This window comes from Camelus dromedarius, chromosome 35, assembly GCF_036321535.1.
Source record: "Camelus dromedarius isolate mCamDro1 chromosome 35, mCamDro1.pat, whole genome shotgun sequence".
In the NCBI taxonomy this organism is placed as follows: domain Eukaryota; kingdom Metazoa; phylum Chordata; class Mammalia; order Artiodactyla; family Camelidae; genus Camelus; species Camelus dromedarius.
The window spans coordinates 16560512-16580381 of NC_087470.1; the positions used below are offsets into that span (position 1 = coordinate 16560512).

At 54.5% G+C, this 19870-nt stretch overlaps 1 protein-coding gene across 7 annotated transcripts; it reads right to left on the reverse strand.

The window, feature by feature from the left end:
* Positions 1-1542: 1542 nt before the first annotated feature.
* C35H7orf57 (chromosome 35 C7orf57 homolog) lies at positions 1543-15809 on the reverse strand. 7 transcript variants are annotated; one of them, XM_064482375.1, is made up of 8 exons: positions 15711-15808; positions 11566-11751; positions 10817-10925; positions 9629-9785; positions 7580-7677; positions 6058-6209; positions 4761-4775; positions 1543-2597 (listed from the first exon to the last, which is right to left on the reverse strand). In XM_064482375.1, the coding sequence occupies exons 1-8, from the start codon at positions 15763-15765 to the stop codon at positions 2563-2565; spliced, it is 807 nt and encodes a 268-aa protein (XP_064338445.1). In that variant the 5' UTR covers positions 15766-15808; the 3' UTR covers positions 1543-2562. The 7 variants fall into 7 exon arrangements, 6 of the variants coding, with proteins under 6 accessions (XP_064338445.1, XP_031300843.2, XP_064338444.1 ...); XM_031444983.2 differs by having other exon boundaries at positions 6058-6257; XM_064482374.1 differs by lacking the exon at positions 15711-15808 and having other exon boundaries at positions 6058-6257; positions 11016-15533.
* Positions 15810-19870: the final 4061 nt, after the last annotated feature.

The following is a 19870-nucleotide window of genomic DNA, read 5'->3' on the forward strand; positions in this document are numbered from 1 at the left end:
CATCGACTACACTTCAATTAAAAATATTTCTGGAAAGAAATTAAGGCGTTCTGAGGCAGAAACAGTATAGTGTATTGCAGAACTTTTAGTACCAACACACGGCAGGTTCAGAACAGAATCTCTGCATTTATGAACAGCGTTGGGGTCGGTCACTGGGCGGCGTCTCTCAAAGGACATCTCGTGTGTAAGTTACGTCTTACCACCTGGAGTGTTCGCTGTGGGACCGGAATTTGTGCTTTTTTGGGGGCAGAGCACAGTATTAAGCTTGTTAAAATTGCACAAATAGCTTCCAAGCCGCCCAAACTTTCCTCTCTTGGGACAAAAGGGGTTGAACACGATCTTGTGTGTATTGCCCTCGCTTGTCAGTATCTGCAAATCTCGAGCTCCCAGTCTGTCCCTTCCCACCCCCTCCCCCCTGGCAACCACATGTTTGTATTCTATGCCTGCGGGTCTGTTTCTGTTTTGTATTTACGTTCATTTGTCTTTTTCTTTTCTTGCCTTTTTTTAGATCTCGGGGTAGCTCACGGTGAAGAGGAATGCGACAATGAGGACACGTACGTTCATATATGACTGAAAAATTGTGCTCTGCGCTGGAAATTGACCCAACATTGTACACTGACTGTAACTCAGAATAAAATTTAAAAATAAAATAAAATATTTCTTACCCTCCTGCTTGTGTCCTTTCACATTTCCAGTGCTGGTTTGTCCTTTGTCTGTGTTATTTTATCTTTTATGTGGTACCATCACTCATATGTGTGATCATTTGGCACTAGATTTTACGGCTGACACCGTGTCAGACATTGTGTTAGGAACCTTGTGGATCTTTGATTCACCCTTGGATAGGAGGTGCCTCCTTTTTACAAACAGGCAGGCGAGACCCAGAGCTAAGCTCCCTGCGCTGAGGCTGCAGTGATCTGAGGTTGCCAGGTGCCTGTCAGAAGACACGTCAGAGCAGGGAGGGGAGGGCGCAGCTCAGGCATAGAACATGTGCTTAGCATGCAAGAGGTCCTGGGTTCCATCCCCAGCACCTCCTCTACCAACAAATAGGTAAATAAAACAAATCACTCCCTCCAAAAAAATTAAAATTGAAAATTAAAAAAAAAAAATCAGGGCACTACAAGGTGGGGTGTGTGTGCATACACATATTTAATTAAACACATTTTGCGGAATTTAACTGACAATTTATATCTAGTATGATCTTGCCATATTTTTTATCTTTTGGGAAAAAAGTCCTTTACATCAGAACAAGCAGATGGGACGGGCGTCTCTTCTGGTTTCACTGTGTGTGTGTTTGTTGAGTATCAGCAAGCAGAAGGGTCCCTGCAGGACTGGCTTTTCCAATCACAGACCCCGGCTGCCCCACGTGGAGCAGGCCGGGTCTCACGTCCTGACTCCAAATTCTGTCCTCCCCCAAAACCACAGGTTTCCGTTACTTGAACACCCTGAAAAGGGGGTTCAAGGCTCGTAGGCTGCTGGTATCTGACAGTTTTTCCTCGGGGTGAGGGTCTGAGCATGGGGTAAGGACTGAGGTGGAGGAAGGAAGGGTGGGGGCGGAGGGAGAAAAGAGAAAAACCAGCGCCTGCTCTGATGCCCCGCTGTCTCCATTCAACACCCACAGCCCCCCGTGTTCACACGCTCTTCCAGGCCGCAGCCTCCTCCCGCGGGAGCACCAGTCTGGCCAGAGGATCCGCACACCTGTGCTCAACCAAGCATCGCACTGAAAACGTGTACGTTTTAGGTAAGCAGCGCACAATAAGCTTCTTCTGGGAAAGAAATGGAAAGCTCTCTGCCTTTATCTGACTCTGAAAATCCTCTAGCAGAAAAGTATTCTTTTATTAACGTGTTGAACGTACAAAACACAAAACTACGCTTTTACGCTGAGTGCATACAAACGGTAACAGAATTTATAAAATGCAAGAATTCAGTCTGATGATGAAAACGTTTTTAAGACTGCTAAATGAAATATGAAAATCAGACGTTTTTCCCTAAAGGATACAAAATAATGAATGTTTAATATTATGGATCTCAGTTTATGCCAAAAAATATTAGCAAACAGTGAAAAGTACCAAATGCTACAATGTTTTTATAGTGAATGTTTAAAACTTCAAGGCATAGTAAGTGTATCTTTTTCTTAGTTATAAACTGTATCACAATATCCTGGAATTAAATATTTTTTTGTAACAGAAAAATTATTTCTATAAAGATGACAGACCGAGTATGAGAAAGGCTTCAAGCTTCTGGAGGGAGTCTAAACAATCCATTTCTACAGAGATAGTGCCAGTGGGGGTCCGCACAGTCTGAGGGGAGTGGCTGTCCCCAGACACGGGGACACCCCCGGCCAGCAAGGCGGAGCATCAGCAGGGCCACCTGTGCGACGTCCCAGAGAAATGCAAGGAACAGACCCCGACACCTGCACGCCTACGCACCGGTGGCGGCAAGTCTGCCCTCAGGTGAACTAGTCCACAAGCATCTATGTTAATCACATGTAGCAGGGGCCTCAGAAACAGAGCTGTTACGTAGATCACGTGAGGAAGCGATCCTAAACGCGTACCGGATCGAGGCTTATTCGAGCTCTGCTGGAGTTGATGCAGACGGACCTGCAAAGCGGAACAAAGAAAAGAGCCGATGGGTAAAGAGATGGGCAAGCATGACACTTTTTTTAATAAACTAAAAAAAAAAAAAAAAAATTAACGTCTTGATTTTACTTGAGTTGTTTGTTCTCTGAGGGGGAAGGAATGGGTCTTACTCATTGATTTCCGCTTGGAGGCGGCACTGGGGATTGAACCCAGGTCCTGCCGGGGGCTGAGCATGCGCTCCACCACTTGAGCGATACCCTTTCCAATATCGTCTTAATTTTAAATAAAAGAAATTACATATCAGTGTACCTATTTATAAGGACTATTCCTGAAGTCTACACAAAAAGCCTAGTGCACAGTGCCACCCACAGGCACAAAGCTTACACTGGAAACACCAGTCCCCGAGGTGCACACCGTAGACGAGACGGAGTGGGAATGGCGGGGTCACGCCTGCACGTGGGGGTGTGGGCGCGGGTCCGGCTCAGCCCGACCTGTCGGCTCGCCCCCCGGCCCCGGAGGACACCGCGTGGCTCTGATCCCTGGACAATGAGCCCTGCGCACCTGTGTTACTGTCCCTCTGTCCCAGGACAACACTGTGCCCCTTAGCTAAAGGCCAGCTTGGTGGCACGCCCAAAGCACCTAGAATGGCTGCAAAAACTGCAGTAAGAAAAACAGAATAGTCCTGTGTCCCATGGAGGGGAGGAAAGACTCAAGAAGCTGGAATGGGGTCCAGTTACAGCGGCAGGCGCCCAACGGAAGGAAAAGTCCTCTGGGTCGGCTGTTGCTGGCTGTGGAGTAAGAAGCCAAGGAGGACAGAAGAGGAGATGCGGGGCTGAGGCCGGTGGCAGCCCCGGGCGAGGGTCAGACACTCTGGGGACAGAGGACACCTCAGCTACCTGGGAGATGCGCAGAGCAGGTCGGGTCAACCACGGGGGATCCACCCCATTATAGGGCTTTACTGCCTGCTCAGTCCTCCGCTAGCTGTGAACCATTAAAAATTTCTTCTGACTCTAATTTGAAAAGACACCTGCACGCCAATGCTCATAGCAGCACTATTTACAACAGCCAAGACATGGAAACAGCCTAAATGTCCATCGACAGATGACAGGATAAAGAAGCTGTGGTATATTTATACAATGGAATACTACTCAGCCACGAAAAATGATAAAATAACGCCATTTGCAGCAACATGGATGGACCTGGAGAATGTCATTCTAAGTGAAGTAAGCCAGACAGAGAAAGAAAAACACCATATGAGATCACTCATATGTGGGATCTAAAAAAAAGACACAAATGAACTTATTTACAAAACAGAAACAGACGCACGGACACAGAAAACAAACTTAGGGTTACCAGTGGGTAGAGGGGGTGGGAAGGGATAAACTGGGATTTTGGGGTTTGCAGATACTGACTACTATGTATAAAACAGATAAACAACCAGGGCCTCCTGCACAGCACAGGGAACTATATTCAGTGTCCTGCAGTCACCTATAATGAAAAAGAATATGAAAAGGAATACATGTGTGTGTACGTGTGATTGAAACACGATGTTGTGCCCCAGAAATTGACACAACGCTGTAAACTGACTAGACTTCAAAAAAAAATGTCTTCTGTGACCAAGCAAGTCTTGCTCCCAATTTCAACCCACAGATTATGTAACGCGCGTGGTGGTTATTTTCCCAACAGCAAGTTCATGCCCGTATCCTAACATCGGACGGTAGTTCCTTGACTAGGTCAGATGTGTGTGTGGCGGGGAAGTAAATTCTACCTACTTGAGACCACGCGGGAGACCAACGCTGAAAACCCCGAGCCGTCCCCCGACGCGCCCTCTGGGCCCGCTGCACCTGCTTCTGCCTGAGCCCTCCCAAGGCCGTCCACTTCCTGTTACCGCTATTGAAACCACATCTCCCACGTATGTGTGATAAAACGTATGTCTCTGAACGGAACTGAAGCACGCAGGATGCGCGTAACAGGATAACCCTGCTGCCGCAGTGTAAGGGGTCCTCCTCTGCTGCCCCCAGCTGTGCTTCCGGAAGTCTGGCTTTCGCAGTTAGACGGCGCGCAGGCTGCAGAGGGGCGGCCCGGGCTCCCGACACCCTTCCACTTGAAGGGCCACGGCCGTTGGCTTTTGTGTGTGAGACACTTGTAACATTTGGATGCAGGTCGGCATCTGCACATACTCACTTGGAGGAGAAGGCTCTGTAATAAAGAGCAAAAGTGCGTCAGTTGTTCAGCTTAATAAAACAGGCTACGGTTTAAAAGAACGATTACTTTGAATAACTACTTAAAAAAAATTCGTCAAAGACTGGAATTACTTTCAATGACATCATAGAAGAAAACTGACACAGAAAAGCTCAAAAGGGGCGCTTTTTAACATCGGGTGAACCTGCCACTTACCCACTGGGACAGTGGAGGGAGGGGGTGTGTCATGAACACACGGCAGGGCCAGCGTGGTGCCCGAGGGACGGGGAGAGGCCAGCAGAGGCCACACGTACAAAACAACACGTAAGACACTTAAAGAGGCAGGACATGACGAGGGGAGGGTGCAGCTCAGTGGGAGAGTGCGTGCTTAGCACGCACGAGGTCCTGGGTTCAATCCCCCGTGCCTCCACTAAAATAAATAAACTTAATTACCTCACCCGCCAAAATAAAAAATAATAATAATTAACTAAATAAAATTCAAAAGGGGGGAAGGTACAGCTCAGTGGTAAAGTGTTTAACCTAGCATGCACAGGGTCCTGGATTCAATCCCCAGCACCTTCGTTACTAAATAAAAATAAATAAACCTAATTACCCCCCCCAAAAAAAACCCAAACAAACAAAAAAAAGACAAATAGTTTTTAAAAAAAGAGAGAAACATAACCTGCCTTCTCAGAGAAAGGAGGCCTCAAGAGTGAAAAAAAGTCATAAGTAATAAATGGTCAGTAATCTGTAGAGTTTTAGGAACTAAACATAACACTGCATAGATGTTAAGATGGACATGCCCCAAAACAAGACTGGGTCTACCTGTGACCAAGACTTAACAATCAGAACAGGAGAGCATTTTGACAGCTAATCACAGGGACACGTCTAAACGGTGCAAAGTTTAGTAACGAAGTTTAAGAGGCGCTGAGAGTGGAGCGGTTCCGAGTCTGAACTGCGCGCTCTTTTCGGGAGCGGAGGGCTTCCGAGGACGCAGCCCCCGAGAAGAGCGAGCACCGCACGGGCCGGAACCCTCCGGATCCAGGAGATGAAAACGGACCTCACGTGTGTGGCACCCACAGGAGGCATCAGAACTTTTGACAACTGAGAGAAAATGGACAGCCGCAGACAGAACGACTCTCGCTGTCCATGTGAACAAGGAGGAAAAACCAGAGCGCGCATTCCCCCCGTGCGTCTGTGACCCAGCGCTCCCGTGGGTTCCGCACGCGGGCTCCAGACCCCGCGCTGCGAGACAGGCAGTGAGAGCCGGGCGCCCCGTCTCGGGGGCCACGCATGTCACCTGGGGGGGCCTCCGGGCCTGGGCGCGGCGTGGCATCCTGGCGCCCCTCAGGGTCCCCCGAGGACGGCGATGGCACGGCTGCTCCGGACGTCTGCGGGGCCCTCTTGTCTGTGTCCGGTCGCTGCTGTAACCACTCATCCTTGTATCCGTTGCTAATAAGTTTGGAAAAGTCTGTGGGTGAACTGGTTTTTTGACCAGGCCTCAAAAAGAGAAAAATTAATGTAAGCTTAAGTACAGAAGGTAACGACGACCCAGAAGCACTCCCAGCGAAGGTACGGGTGGCGAGTCAGATGCGTTGCTGCCCCCAGGACGTAAGGGAGAGTCTCTCTCTCTCAGCCCCTCCCTCCGTTTGTAAGCAGAAGGAGGCACCCCTCCGAGCATCCGCTGTACACAGCGAGCAGGTCCTCAGTTCAGTTCCCAAAACCTTCCTCCCTAACTAACAGCCGATCAGAGAACGGATTCCACCACTTTGCGGGGACGCCTTCCTCAGAGCACACCGCCCCTCCCCTGGGTCCAGTGAGGGGCCCAGACGCTGCCTTTTTCTGACAGATTAGGACCTTCTGTGTGAGCCCCTCCTTGTTCACCGTGAAGGTCATCTGCTGCCTCTTTGCGCAGCTTCGCCCTCCCTGTGTCACTGACCCCTGTGGCTGCATCTCCGCAGATCTCAACAGAGAGCGGCGGGGAAGGTGACGGTCGGACAGGTGACACCCGTCACCTAGCCTCTCCGAGCCTCGGGCTGTAAATCACCGGTCACTTACTCCGATGTTAAGGGTCTTCCTACCGGCGCTGGTGGGCTCTCTACAGGTGGATAAACATACAGACCTGGACACACAGGTGTTTGTAAGTTTTTTTGTGCTCCCAGCCTGAGCATGGGTCCTCGTACAATCTGTCTCACGTAATGTAACTGATGCATTGTCCCCACGCCCCTCCCCACCGCCCCCTCACAGGACGAGAAGCCACATGAAGAGTTAGTCAGACAATCCGTGGCACTGACTCTGGCCCTGAACTAGGATTCTGGGGACGTGAAGAGGAAGGGGCTTCACTCTCTACTGGGGGATTAACCGAGCGTCACAGCGCCCGACAGGTCCTCCAGCTACAGACCAGAGCACGGACCCAGGGTCCAGGCCTTGGTGACAGAGAATGTCAGGGCTGAGTGGCACACACGTGGACGGACACGTGGCCCAGCCCTGAAGGCGAGCTTTGGTGAGGGTGGGTCCCCAGGTGGGGCTCAGGCTGACATTGGCGAGAGCTCGCAGGACCAGTGCTACATTCGCCGGGCAATGGGGTGGATGCCGTTCACAGGGGCCCAGGGGCCGTCGGGGGGGAGGGAAACGGAACAAGAAGCCAGCAGCCAGGGCCAGGCCATGGGAAGCTGCAACGTCCAAGTTGCTGGCAGGGAGCGTCACTGGGCCGACGTCAGCATCGCGTGTTGCAGCCGTGTCCTCACTGCTGCCATGTGGACCAAAGCCCCACGCCCAGACCCCCTGGATCCAGACAGCCTTGGCGCCGCCCGGGCACTCACATGGGCGGGAGGGAGAGTCTGCTTCCTGCAGGGTCCTTGGGGCCCAGCGGGGTCCCCACTCTGCCAGGGTACTTGGAGTTAATGGCTGGCAGCCTCACCTGTGCGGAGACACACACAAGGCCCTGATTTAGGGGAGGGCGTCCAGTAGCTCGGCTGCTTGAGGGGAGAAAACACACAGAAGCCAGAGCACGAGCCACGCAGGACGGGACTGCAGCGTGGCCTTACTTTACTGGCAAACAGCCCCAGTAAAACGCAGCTCAGCGATAACCCCACCACACGTGACGGTCACGTCAGAGAGACCTGAGGGATTCAGGAGCAGCTGCAGCGTTCCAGGAAAGACGCACCAGCCCGGGAGGAGACAGGGAATGAGTAACAGTGAGAAACGCTAAGGCTGTAAACTGGAGCAGCCACTATGGAGCACATTAGGGAGGGTCCTAGAGCAATCCAGCCATCCCACTCCTGGGTGTGTATCTGGAGGGAACCTTAATTCAAACAGACACCTGCACCCCAATGTTCACAGCAGCAGCATTTACAACAGCCAAAACATGGAAACAGCCTAAATGCCCACCAACAGATGACTGGATAAAGAAGATGTATATTTATACAATGGAATACTACTCAGCCATGAAAAACAATGAAATCATGCCATTTGCAGCAACATGTATGGCCCTGGAGATTGTCATTCTAAGTGAAGTAAGCCAGAAAGAAAGAAAAATACCATATGAGATCACTCATATGTGGAATATAAAAAAAAAAAAAAAAGAACACAAATGAACTAATTCACAAAACAGAAACATACTCACAGACATAGAGAGCAAATCTATGGTTACCAGGGGGAAAAGAGGGTGAGAAGGGATAAACTGGGAGTTCAAGATTTGTAAATACACACTACTACATATGAAACAGATAAACAGCAAGGTCCTACTGCACAGCACAGGGAACTCTATTCAATATCTGGTAACAGCCTATAACGGAAAAGAATCTGAAAAAGAATAAATCATATGTATGTATAACTGAATCACTATGCTGTACCCCTGAAGTTAACACAACATTGTAAACTGACTAGACCTCAATAAATAAATAAAAGCTCCAAGCATCTGGGGGCGGGGGAGGGGATGGGAGTCATCCATTTCATTGATGGTGCAAACGACCCAAAGCCAGCATCAGGGCTGGAGGTGGGGTAGATCATCCTGGGGGTACATGGCTGGCCCGCTGCAGACAACAAGCATTCCTCATGGTGTTCAACCTCCCGAACCCCAAAATAAACTGCCCGGGTTTCTCTCCAAACCAGACCCGGAGAAGCGAGGCCGGGGGTGGACACAGGGCGTCCCGGCACCGCGAGGCCGGAGCCAGGCAGCACACAGCCTCTCCCTCGTCGGTGAGGATGGCCAGGCCTGCACGTCACCAAAACGCTGCTGCGCATTTGAGTGTGACCATCACCAGTCCAGCCAGAAATCCTCACGTCCCAGGAAGGACGGGGGGCCTCAGACCTCAGAGCTCGGCAACCCTGGGCATTGAAGGCCTTCCAGCCAAGACAGCACGACCACGGGGCCCCCGCCAGAGATGGCCCATGCATTCCCGGTGCACGTTGGAAACACACATCCCTGCAAGCCTGTCTCCTCGGAGCCCGCGCTACCTCGATGTCGGGCGCACCCACAGGCATGCACAGAAGAGAGCGCCACCCCGGTTCCCTTATGTCAGCAAAGAGGACTCCCGGGAGCTTCAGTGAGAGCCTTACACAGAGCGGGCTTGTCCAGAGATGGGACGATGGGTCAACACGGAACGTCCCTCCCACGTTCGCCGGGGGAGAAGGGGCAGCCAGCGTCTCCCAGGTGAGCTCCAGCCCACTTAGTGAGGGGCAGTCTCACCTCGCAGGGTCCACACTCACAAGGAGAACAAGGAAGCTAACGTTACGTGACCTCCTGCCCCTCAGCAGGTCACACCTAACACACGCGGGACCCGAGGGACGTCACAGCCACGAGGGGCACGAGGCATGGGGCGAGTTCGGGGCGGCCAGCAAGGCCAGGCGGCCGGTTAGGGGCCCATCACCTTTTTCTTCTCCTTTTCCAGTTCCTCGGCCTCCCTCTGCCAAACCGTCTTCACGTCAAAGTCGAACGGCCCCCTTCTGCACTCGTAGCTGCCGTCGGCCCGGTCGGGGCTGAACTCCTGGTACACCATGTAGTCAGGCAGGGACACAGCCGGGATTCTGCAGGAGCAGACAGAAGGGGCCGGCGGTGCTCAGCGCCACCTGCTGGTCCTCCCCTCCCCTCCCTGCCCGCTTCCCTCCTCCCTCCCTTCCACCCCCAGCAGCAGCAGTGCCCCCCACGAAACTGAAAATCTGCTCCCCCCATTCTCTGGGCCCCCACTTCTGCGCGGACAGAACCCCAGCCCCTAGCGGGGAGGGGGAGGGGAGCAGGGAGACGAGGTGGGGGGCCTCCAGGATGCGGTGCCTGGCAGTGACCCGCCAGGTCTGAGCAGGGGAGATGCTGGGGGATCAGCAGAGACAGGAAAGAAGGGCTCCCACCAATCCCGAGACAGTGGCTGGAAGAAGGGAGCTTGGAGGCCAGGGATGCAGGCGGGGAGGTGACGGCAGGACCCAGGAGGAGACGCCACACTCAGGCCCACCGGCTGGGCGCGGGGCAAGCGCAGGTGTGAGAGGGGCGGACAGCGGGCCCTGGGCTCCACCCACTGCGTGTCAGGGACCGAGGAGCCCTTCCGTGTGGAGGATGCGCTCGGGCAGGAAGAAGCCCCCAGGGACAAAATAACAGAGGAGGGGTCTGGTTCCAGACAGGAGTGAGGCAGGGTTAAACCGCAGCTCCATGGAAGGAAAGCTCTTCCCCTCACCTCCCAGCCCCATGTCCTCTGAGCGTCCAGAAGAGCCCAGAAAGGAGGAGCCCTGGGGGCCTGGGAGACGGGTGAGGACTTGGGCGGGCGGGAGCAGACAGCAGGGACGGGGGCAGACGGGAACAGAGGCCAGCAGGGTCCACGTGGGGACAGCAGGGAGGAGGGGGTGCCAGCCCACTGGACCCTCCAAGAGCCCCAGCCGCAAAGCCCCCATCACCCAGAGCCCACCATTGGCTCAGGCTCCCTCCCCGGGCTGCAGGGTGCCGCGTGGACGCTGCGAGTCCGAGTCCGAGTCCGGGAGCCGCGGGACGGCCGGGCGCCCTCCCGCCTGGTGTCTGGGGGAGGTGGGCGGGCCGCAGGGTCAGGGGACGCTTGCGGTGTCGGGACACTCACGGTCTCTGCTCGGCCGTCGGGGGCTTGCTGTGGTGGACATACCAGTCTGGCAAGGAGTAGGCAGCCGGGGAGCCTTTCCTGGTCCCGGGGGCGAAGTGCTTCAACAGATCTCAAAGCCAGAAAGACGCCGCTGTGAGCGCCCGCCCCCCGATTCCCCCCACCCCACCCCTGCCACACGCATCACCTGCAGGCGGCTTACAGTCAACAAGCTCACTGGGAGTGCTCCTCGGGGTCCCCTGGGCTCCAGGGCGTCCCTGGTCCTCACCTGCCTGTGCACCTGCTGAGATGGGCTGGGGGGAACAGCCTTCGTGCCCCTCGCACTCCCCTCCCTGACCTGGTGCTGAGCCGGCACCTGTGCGCAGCATCCACCCATCCCTAGCGGGGTGCTTGCCCCAGGCTGACATCTGCTACACCCCAAAGAGACACACAACGCAGTCCTACTGCACAGCACAGGGCACTGCAGTCAATACCTTGTAATAACCTTTAATGGAAAAGAACATGAAAAGGAATATATGTGTTTGTATGTATGACTGAGACATGACGCTGTGCGCCAGAAATGGTCTTTCTCATGAACGTGGCACCGCCCGGAGTGCATCCACTACCCTGAACGTCCAACAGCCTTGGGCACAGCTCACAGATTTTGCAGTCATAGTTTTACGGGGAAGACACGATGGCCAGAAGGACTGTGTGTCTCTCACACACACACACACACACACACACACACACACACACACACACACCCCGCTTACCGGGCCGGCCACCCTGCTTGGCCAGCTTCACATACTCCGAGTCTGTCTCCTTGATCCAGTACCTCCGTGTCCCCGGCGTGTGCCCGTTGGGGGCCTCCCGCAGACCGCTGAGACCTGGGATCTGGGACACCGGCGGGGCGTCCACGGCCTTCTCAGACCGCTTCACAGGAAGGTGGTAGTACCAGTCTGGGGCGGGGGGAGGCCAGGGTCGCAGTGTCACACATGGAGTCCAGGCTGGCTTGGTCCACTGCCCAGAAGACAGCTATGCCAGGGAGGGAGTCTCACCCTCCACAGGACACGAGCATGGTACTCCAGCCCTGGACACCAGCCCCGGGCACCAGTCCAGGGCACCAGCATCAGGGACAACAGCCCAGGACACCAGCCCTGATACCAGCCCAGGGCACCAGCCCCAGACACTAGCTTCGGGGACAACAGCCCAGGACACCAGCATCGGGGACAACAGCCCTGGACACCAGCCCCGGACACCCACCCAGGAGAAACGTCCCTCTCGTGAACACCTGTGATGAGGCATCACCCTGCCGGTCGGGTCGTGTAATTCAGTCCCTAAAGGCCACCTGCAGGCAGACAGGCGGCCACGGCCCCCGGCAGGGGAGAGCCACCTTCTGGGAGGCCTGCTGGCTTCTCCGCTCCAGGCTGCCCCTCTGCCCCGAGGCAGTGACAGCAGAGCCTTTCCCAGTGACGTGGCCAAGTCCCGTGTGGGCTCTCGCTCTCGCTCTCTTTCTCTCAGTACCACTTGGGTTTGGGACTGGACTGCATTTCTGGACCCGTCAGGGCATACACGGTCCTGAGAGGCCCTGAGTCACTCAGAACACCACAGGCAAGTCTGGAATGTGTGACCAAATGTTGGCCAAGATTTGATCAACTCAGGACATTAAAAACCCTGAGCTCTGAACTCCGTCTCAGAAGCCACAGCCTTACGGAGCACGTTTACCCACTTGGCAAGGGTAGGGGGGCGGGGCTCATGTGCTGAAAAGCCTTATTTGAAGCCCCCATAGGCCCTGGTCCCAGCCGGGGGGCAAGCGTTCAGGCAGGCCCGCCCCTCCGATGCCAAGCCCTCCCCACACAAGCCCTCCACTTTCCCTGTGCTTGAGGCCAAAGTGGGACAGCCTGGGAAGTCCGAGGACAGGGGACCGGGGCTGCGCGGAGCTGCTGAGCAGAGGTGGGGGGTGGCAGCGGGGAAGGACTGGCCTGGACAGCCTCGTGCCGGGGGAAACCATCTCCCACAGATTCCAGCGATGGGGGCGCTGAGAGTGGCTCCCACGGAAACAACTTGGGACCCCCAAAGCTGAAGCTTGGTGAGTGTAATAAAGAAGGTGCGATTTCTTGGGGACAAGTCCCCTGAAGGGACAGGTGGGAGAGGACAGACGTAAACCAAGGCCAGCCTCCATGCCCACCTTGATCTGAGCCCCCGGAGGGAGGGGCCATGGCCATGGAGCTGAACTGGCCTTGGCAGAGCCCCCGGGCCCCCTCAGTGGCACCCAGCACGGAGCCCTGCAGGCTGCCCTGGGGGTGCCCCGAGAGTCCCCGGCTGGAGCAAGGAGGTGTGGGCAGAAGCCCGGGGACCTGAAGTCATCAGGGTCCAGAGGGGAGGCCTGGGGACACTCGGACACTCTATCAGTGTTTCAGGTGGCTCTCTGCACCAGAAACTGATTGACCGTGTGTCCAGATACAAGAGCAGATACCACGGCCGACTGAACACTTTGGAAAGAAGATGCAGGAAGGCTGTGAACGGAGAAAGACGCCGCTATCCTGGCCCAAGTGACTCCTGTGCTTACGAGCGCTTCCTGGAACCGGCCGTCCAAAATGCACGGCGCTCAGGGTCTGAGGCCGGCAGGCTCACGCAGGCGGGCTGGGCTAGTTCAGGTGTCAGTTTAGTCTGGCACGTGACCCAGAAGGCACTTTCCTGATGAACATTCAAATCGGTAGACTTTAGGTAAAGGAGAGAACTCCTCCCTGTGTGGGTGGGCCACGTGCGCTCAGTCCAAGGCCCGAGGAGAAAAGACTGACCGCACAAGGCCCACTCCCCACTGCTCTCTCTCTCTGTGCATACGCAAAATATGTGTGTGTGTGTGTGTGTGTGTGTGTGTGTACACACAGCTGCACACAACTCCTTGGTGCTTTGCTCTGGAGACTCTGACTCACCCAGTTGGAGCACAGGAGGATCCCAAGAACAAGACGTAACCCGTCCCCTAAAGCTGAAAGCTTATCTGCACAATTTCCACTTAGCGCTCACGCCGGGTTCCCTGCCTAACGATGAATACTCGTGGAAAACCTTTTAAATGTCTAAAGGCCGGCAACAAGCTGAACAGCACAGTGAAAATACTAGGGCTCTGAAAAGCAGGAAAAAAGCCCACTGGGAGACCTGTACAGAACTGTTCCCCGGGCTCAGGAGCGGGGGTTTAACAGCCGAGAGCAAGTGTTCAGGGTCGTCCTCTGATCACACTCAGCGCAAATATTTTCTCCCTCCGACGGAAGGCGTTCCACTCCTGCTTCATTTTCCCTCCCTGTGTTTTGATTACTAATTAATCCCCAGAGAGCAGGGCGCCTGCTACGCCTTCTCATTACTGGACGCTTCGGGCAGGCACTGAGCACTAACCTGGTTGGCCTTTTATAACTGCGTGCAAAGATGCTCAGAGAGCCGGGGCAGGGGTCACTGTGAACCCGCTGTTACCAACCCCCTCCCTTCTCCACTCCCCACCCCACACACACTCAAAAACCACCAGTACTTGGGGGGAGGGTATAGCTCAGTGGTAGAGCACGTGCTTAGCTTGCGTGAGGTCCTGGCTTCAAACCCCAGTACCTCCATTAAAAAAAATTTTTTTTAAACATCAGTACTTATATGACACCAGATCACTGACCATCATGCAGATTTCTTTACGGAGCAACCCATTTCCTCGTGCGCTAGGTCAGAGAACCCTTGTTGCCTCGATACGAAGACAGGCTGAGCGAGGCCACAAGACACAGCTCTCTGGTCTAAGCCGCCGGGCTCTCCATCACCGCCCGCCGGACCCTGCCTTTGGGCTGCTGCAGGCTCGGACACCAGGGGCAGCGTCTGAAAACTCTCCTCGCCTCATCTATAAACTGGGTTAACAGTACCCTGCCAGGTTGTTTTGAGGTGAAAGGTGTGTAAAGGTGCTTAGAACAGTGTCTGGCACATGCCTCCGTCTTTCGCAGTGTTCCTACAGGCGAGGCTGCTAACCGAGGCGCCGAGAAGTCAGACAAAGGCTGAGAGCCTGCAGGGGAGGAGGGGAACCCAGGTCTCCTGACCTCCCCCACTCCAGATCCAGCCACAATGTCACCAATACAGTCACAGTCAGAGCTCTGGGCTAGAAGCATTCCTAGATCGTGAAGGCTGCCCACTTCTGGGCAGGAGTAAGTGGCTGCTGTGTGCCTGCCAACCTCCACCCTGCCTCGCCTTCCCAGGACCCTCTTCTCCACCCTCTTTCTCCAGACCTTCTCAAGAGGGGAGCAATAAAAACAAAGGCAAAATCACAGCACCCATAGGGGAGGGTATAGTTCAAGTGGTAGAGCTCATGCTTACAAGCATGAGGTCCTGGGTTCAATCCCCAGTCCCTCCTTTAAAAATAAATTAAACCCAATTATCTCCCCCACCTCCACCAAAAAAAAAAAAAAAAATCACAGCGCCCAGGACTTCTTCCTTCCCTCCCCCCAGCTTCAAATCCTGCTGCTTGAACCCAAGGCTTGCATCGTGGGTCCAGCCGCGGAAAGCAGGAGACCTTGCTTGGGGTCTCGGGTGGGAGCAAGAAATAGGTAATGCATGAAATACACGGGATGTAGCTGAAAACTGCATAAATTCCAGGAGAGAGCCCTAAGAGTTACACAGGGCTACTGTTACAGGGAAAGTTTCAGAGGTGCTATTGCTCCAACAGCGAAGGCAGCAGTGAGTAGCCTGGTTTTGCGGAAAGTAGGGAAAAAACACGCGTAGTTCCCCACCGCCCCCCCATCCCACCCCGTAAGCTGCCTCCACACGGGGCGCCGGAGCAGGGCGAGCTTGTTCTGGGGGCCCCCGCGGCGGTCTGACCCCGCCCCGCGGCCCCTCCGCACGCGCGCAGGGCGCGAGCCAACGCGGGCCCCGCCCCCCCCCCCCCCCCCGGGCCACTCACCGCAGGGAGCGTAGCGGCTCGCGGCGCCGGGCAGCTCCTTGCTGGCGTTCCGCATGCCTGCCGGGGGAGACGCGCGGCGCCGGGCGCCCGCGGAGAGGAGGAGCCGGCGTCGCCCGGGCCGAGCGGCGGCGGCCGCGTCCGCGCCGCTGCTCCGCCCGCCCACCTGCACCTGCCGGGGCGCAGGGGGCGCGCGCACGTCCCCGCAGAGAGGACGGCGGCTGGCAGCCGGCCCCGGGGGCCCCGCGCCGCGCCCTGGCCGGCCGGCCCCGCTCACCTGCCGGCCCGGGGCCTAGGTGGGCGCCACCCGTAGCGTCCGAGGCGAGTCTGTTTCGGCCGGCGTCTGGGACCAATCCCAAACTCTCAGGGCGGCGCGGAAGCACAACAACCCGCGTCGCCGGGGCAACGGCCGGGGGCCAATCGCAGTCGCGGCGGGAGCACCGGGAGCCAATCGGAAAAGTCGGCGGGGCCGCAACTGACCACTCAGGGCCGGGGCGGAGCTCGGGGGCCTTCTGTCAACCGCCGGAGGCCAAGGCGCGGCCGCGCAGTTGGAGGGGCGTGGCCTCACTGCTGACGGGGGCGCGGCCTAGGTGCTGGCGGGGCGGGGCGGGGCGGGACAGGGCGGGGCGGGCCTCCGAGTTCCCCGGGTGCGGCCCCGCCCCCCAGCGGTCCAGGAAAGCCAGACAGGTTTTTGTTAATCTCCCGTCTATTTAATGCATTGTTAAAAGCGGACGATTAAATCCCTGGGAAAACTCAGCAAACAGGCATTTCTGCCAACTGCGTACCGGCAGTAAAGTTACCACGGAAACGCCCTTCCCCGTTCCTGTTTTTCCAGCCCCTCTGGTTGCGAAACCGGAGCATCCCTTTGAAGAGTCTGGCCGTGTTTCACGGGACGGTGCTCAGGGTCCCAGACGGGCCTGCAGCGCGGACTTCCACCCCGGGTCGAGCTCCCCAAGGATGCGGGGGGCCCTGGGCCCGGCCACCGCAGGGACCACCGTGTGTTCCTCCGGGGGGCTCCAAGCTGCCCCGGCCCAGCCCCGGAGAGAGCGAGCCGGCGTGGACCCGGGCGACGTGGACAGGCTCCCCCACAACAGAGAACATCGGCAGAAATCCTGTGGATCCAACCAGCCAGACAGCAGCGTGGACCTCCGGTTTTCTTTCATCGAAAAAGAAAAATCAGGACTTTTTAAGGGTGGTCATTTGGCAGCTTCAGTTAAACAAGGTGCTGCTTCTGCTACACAAGCAAAACCTTAGACATTTAGCAGCAGACAGGTGATGCAGGAATGGGTGACGAGGAGGTCACTCCAGGGCCAGACGTCAACCCTGACTCTGTGGAGCTCTTGTATCACGTTGGGAGGACTTTTCGGGACCCTCAGATGGCCCCGTCTGGAAAGTAATCAGGGCCTCACTTTGCAATGTCGGATGTGATGTCTGTCCCACTGCATACAGAGCCACGTAAACGGTCCCCAAGAACAACAGGGCTTCCCCTTAAATAAGTCACGGTCTCATTTTCTCGGAGGAGAGCATGCCAAGAGAAGGCGGGTTTTGAAAAGAGTTTATCATGGTCATGATTCAAGAGTCTCTTTTTTCTGCTTCTGAGCTGGGTGCATAGAAAAGTACAGAACCAACCCGAGTGGACAACCTCCCTTACCAACCGAAGTCATAATCTGAGTTATAATGGAGAGCGGTCCCTCCTCAGAATACAGTTCTGACTTTCGGAGTGTGATTGAAATCCCTGGTAGTTGCAGATGTCAGATCAAACACGAATCCAGGAGAGATGCCATGAGCCTGCAAACACAGCACAAGAACAATCTTTTATTTTATTTTTTTTTTAAGGAAACCCATTTGATGGTAACCTGGCAATTTTGTTTCTCTTTTTCTTCCCCCTGTCTTCCTCTCTTTTTCTTTTTCTTTTTCTTTTTCTTTTTTTTATTGAAGTGTAGTTGATTTACAATGTTGTGTTGGTTTCTGGTGTACAGCATAGTGATTCAGTCACACACACTCATATGTATTCTTTTTCATATTCTTTTTCATTATAAGTTACTACAAGACACTGGATACAGTTCCCTGTGCTGTACAGCAGGACCTGGTTGTTTATCTATTTTATATACAGTAGTGTGTATCTGCAAATTCTAATCTATCCCTTCCCCTCCCCCTTTCCCCATGGTAGCTTTTCTGTGTCTGTGAGTCTGTTTCCAAGAGCCATCTATTTAAAATGAAAACTTCTCAGTGTTTATTTCCTACACTTTATCACATAATGGCCTTTCTGTCCCTGAGCGTTTGGAAAGATCCAACATCTCCTCACATACCATCTCACTTCACGCACAGTTTCATTCAGCAGATTGTTCAAAGAGAATCAACCACTCGCTCATGTGTAGCTGTTTATACAAAATACATGTATATGTTACACATGAATAGATAGCTTGCAGATTTGTATCTCATTACACCTTATGTAGATATTTCCTGCTTGGGAGCATTTAGGGAAGGGGAAGAAATGTATTTGAGTATAAATTCTGATTCTTCAAAGTCCTCGAGCCCTTCCTTCCTGCCTCTGCCTCTTGCGTTGCCCCCGCTGTCTGTCGGCTGAAGCTGACACGTCTACACTCCCGGGACACATCTTTCCCGGCCTTGTTGGGTATTCCAGCCCCAGGGAGCTGTGCAAGGTCAAGTTCAAGGTTCTTCCCTAACCATCGCCCCCGGGAACCCAGTCTTCTAACCTGTACTGCGTATTCTTTGGACCAGGTTTTCACAGACGGGAGGTGGGGGGCTTTGTAAATTTTGTGTTGTCTCTTTGATGACCATCTAATTATTTCAAGACAATCTCTTCTTTTTTGACCCATATTTCTGTGTGTCAATATGACTTAGCAATTTGGGTTTCCAGCCTCGCTGGGAAAACGAGATCACGGCCTCTGCAGACACAGAGTGCGAGGCGGGATTTCCTTGTGCTCGCCTTGCGTGTTGAAGCAGTAATGGCCTTTCTCTTCGGTAGAAAAATGTCACATTTTAAAACAGAGTTAGGCGAGCTGCCTTGCTTAAGACTGAGCTCTCATAGCAGAAAGTCATGACTCCTCAAACCGAACACCTGAAGTATCTGACCCTTTTTCCTCTGTAAAGGAGAAGTTAAAAACTGTTATCACACCGAGGTACACTGGGTGAAACATCAACAGAATATCTTCAACACTGGCCAAGGGAACAGAAACCCCAAATTGCCACACAGGCGCGCATGCACAGAGAGGAGGGAAGATGAGGCCGAAGTGTCACCAGCGACGTCCAACTCCAAGACCATGAGCAGCAGCTTCAAAGGATGCAAACACCGTCACCCTGGACTTTATATCCCCAATAAACACGCTCACCTGCGGCCCAGCAACCCCACCTCCAGGCGGCCAGGAGACTCGCACAGAGACGGCACTGAGCGTTACAGGTAATGCTGAGAAACCAAAAGGCACCCAAGCTGACATCCGTACAAGAACGGGCGAGTGGCTGTGATGTTTATGTGATAAAACACGGCACAGCGGTGAAAACGCGCTGGATCAACCTGCGCCGAGATAATATGAGAAAACTGGGTGTGTTCTAGCAGTTAAATTTAAAGCATGATGGTGTTATTGACGGATGCACGTTTACGTGGTTAACTATCAAAAAATACGCGGGAATTACACGTATCAATTTTCGGATTGTAGTTGTCTGTGGGGAAGAAAGGAGAGGTGATCGGGGAATGATAATTGGGGGTCTTCTATTGCGTTTGTGGTATTTTATATTTTTTTTTAAACCAAGTTCTGAAGCAAACACAGCGACTGTAGCAGCACAGAGGTGCCGGGGGGAGCTTGGCGTTCTGTGGCAGGTCGGGGAGATGCTGCAGGGAGCATCACGAAGGGGGACACCTGGTGACGCACGTTCAGGGCGATGGACCGGCTGGAGGAGGGGCTGCGGGCACCGGCTGACACGGCAACGGGCCATTATGACATGCCACAGAAGGTGATGCAACAGAAGAACCCCAGGCGCTTCAAGGTCTGCTCACTCACAGTTTCCCCCTCGAAGGAGAAACACCGGCGAAGTTAGCAGACAAAAAACCCACTGGCGAGCACATCATGTTTTCCACGGAATAGGAAAGAGGAAGCGAACGGTATTCTTCCGTCCACCAGCCGTCCGTTACTCAGTGTGGAGGG

Coding starts and splice junctions, on each gene's coding strand:
- C35H7orf57 (XM_031444983.2), bottom strand. CDS start 15,765: ATGCGGAACGCCAGCAAGGAGCTGCCCGGCGCCGCGAGCCGCTACGCT. Junction 7,678..9,628: donor TGGAAAAGGAGAAGAAAAAG/GTGATGGGCCCC, acceptor GTCTCCGCACAG/GTGAGGCTGCCAGCCATTAA. Junction 6,258..7,579: donor AGACTCTCCCTCCCGCCCAT/GTGAGTGCCCGG, acceptor TCTCTTTTTGAG/GCCTGGTCAAAAAACCAGTT.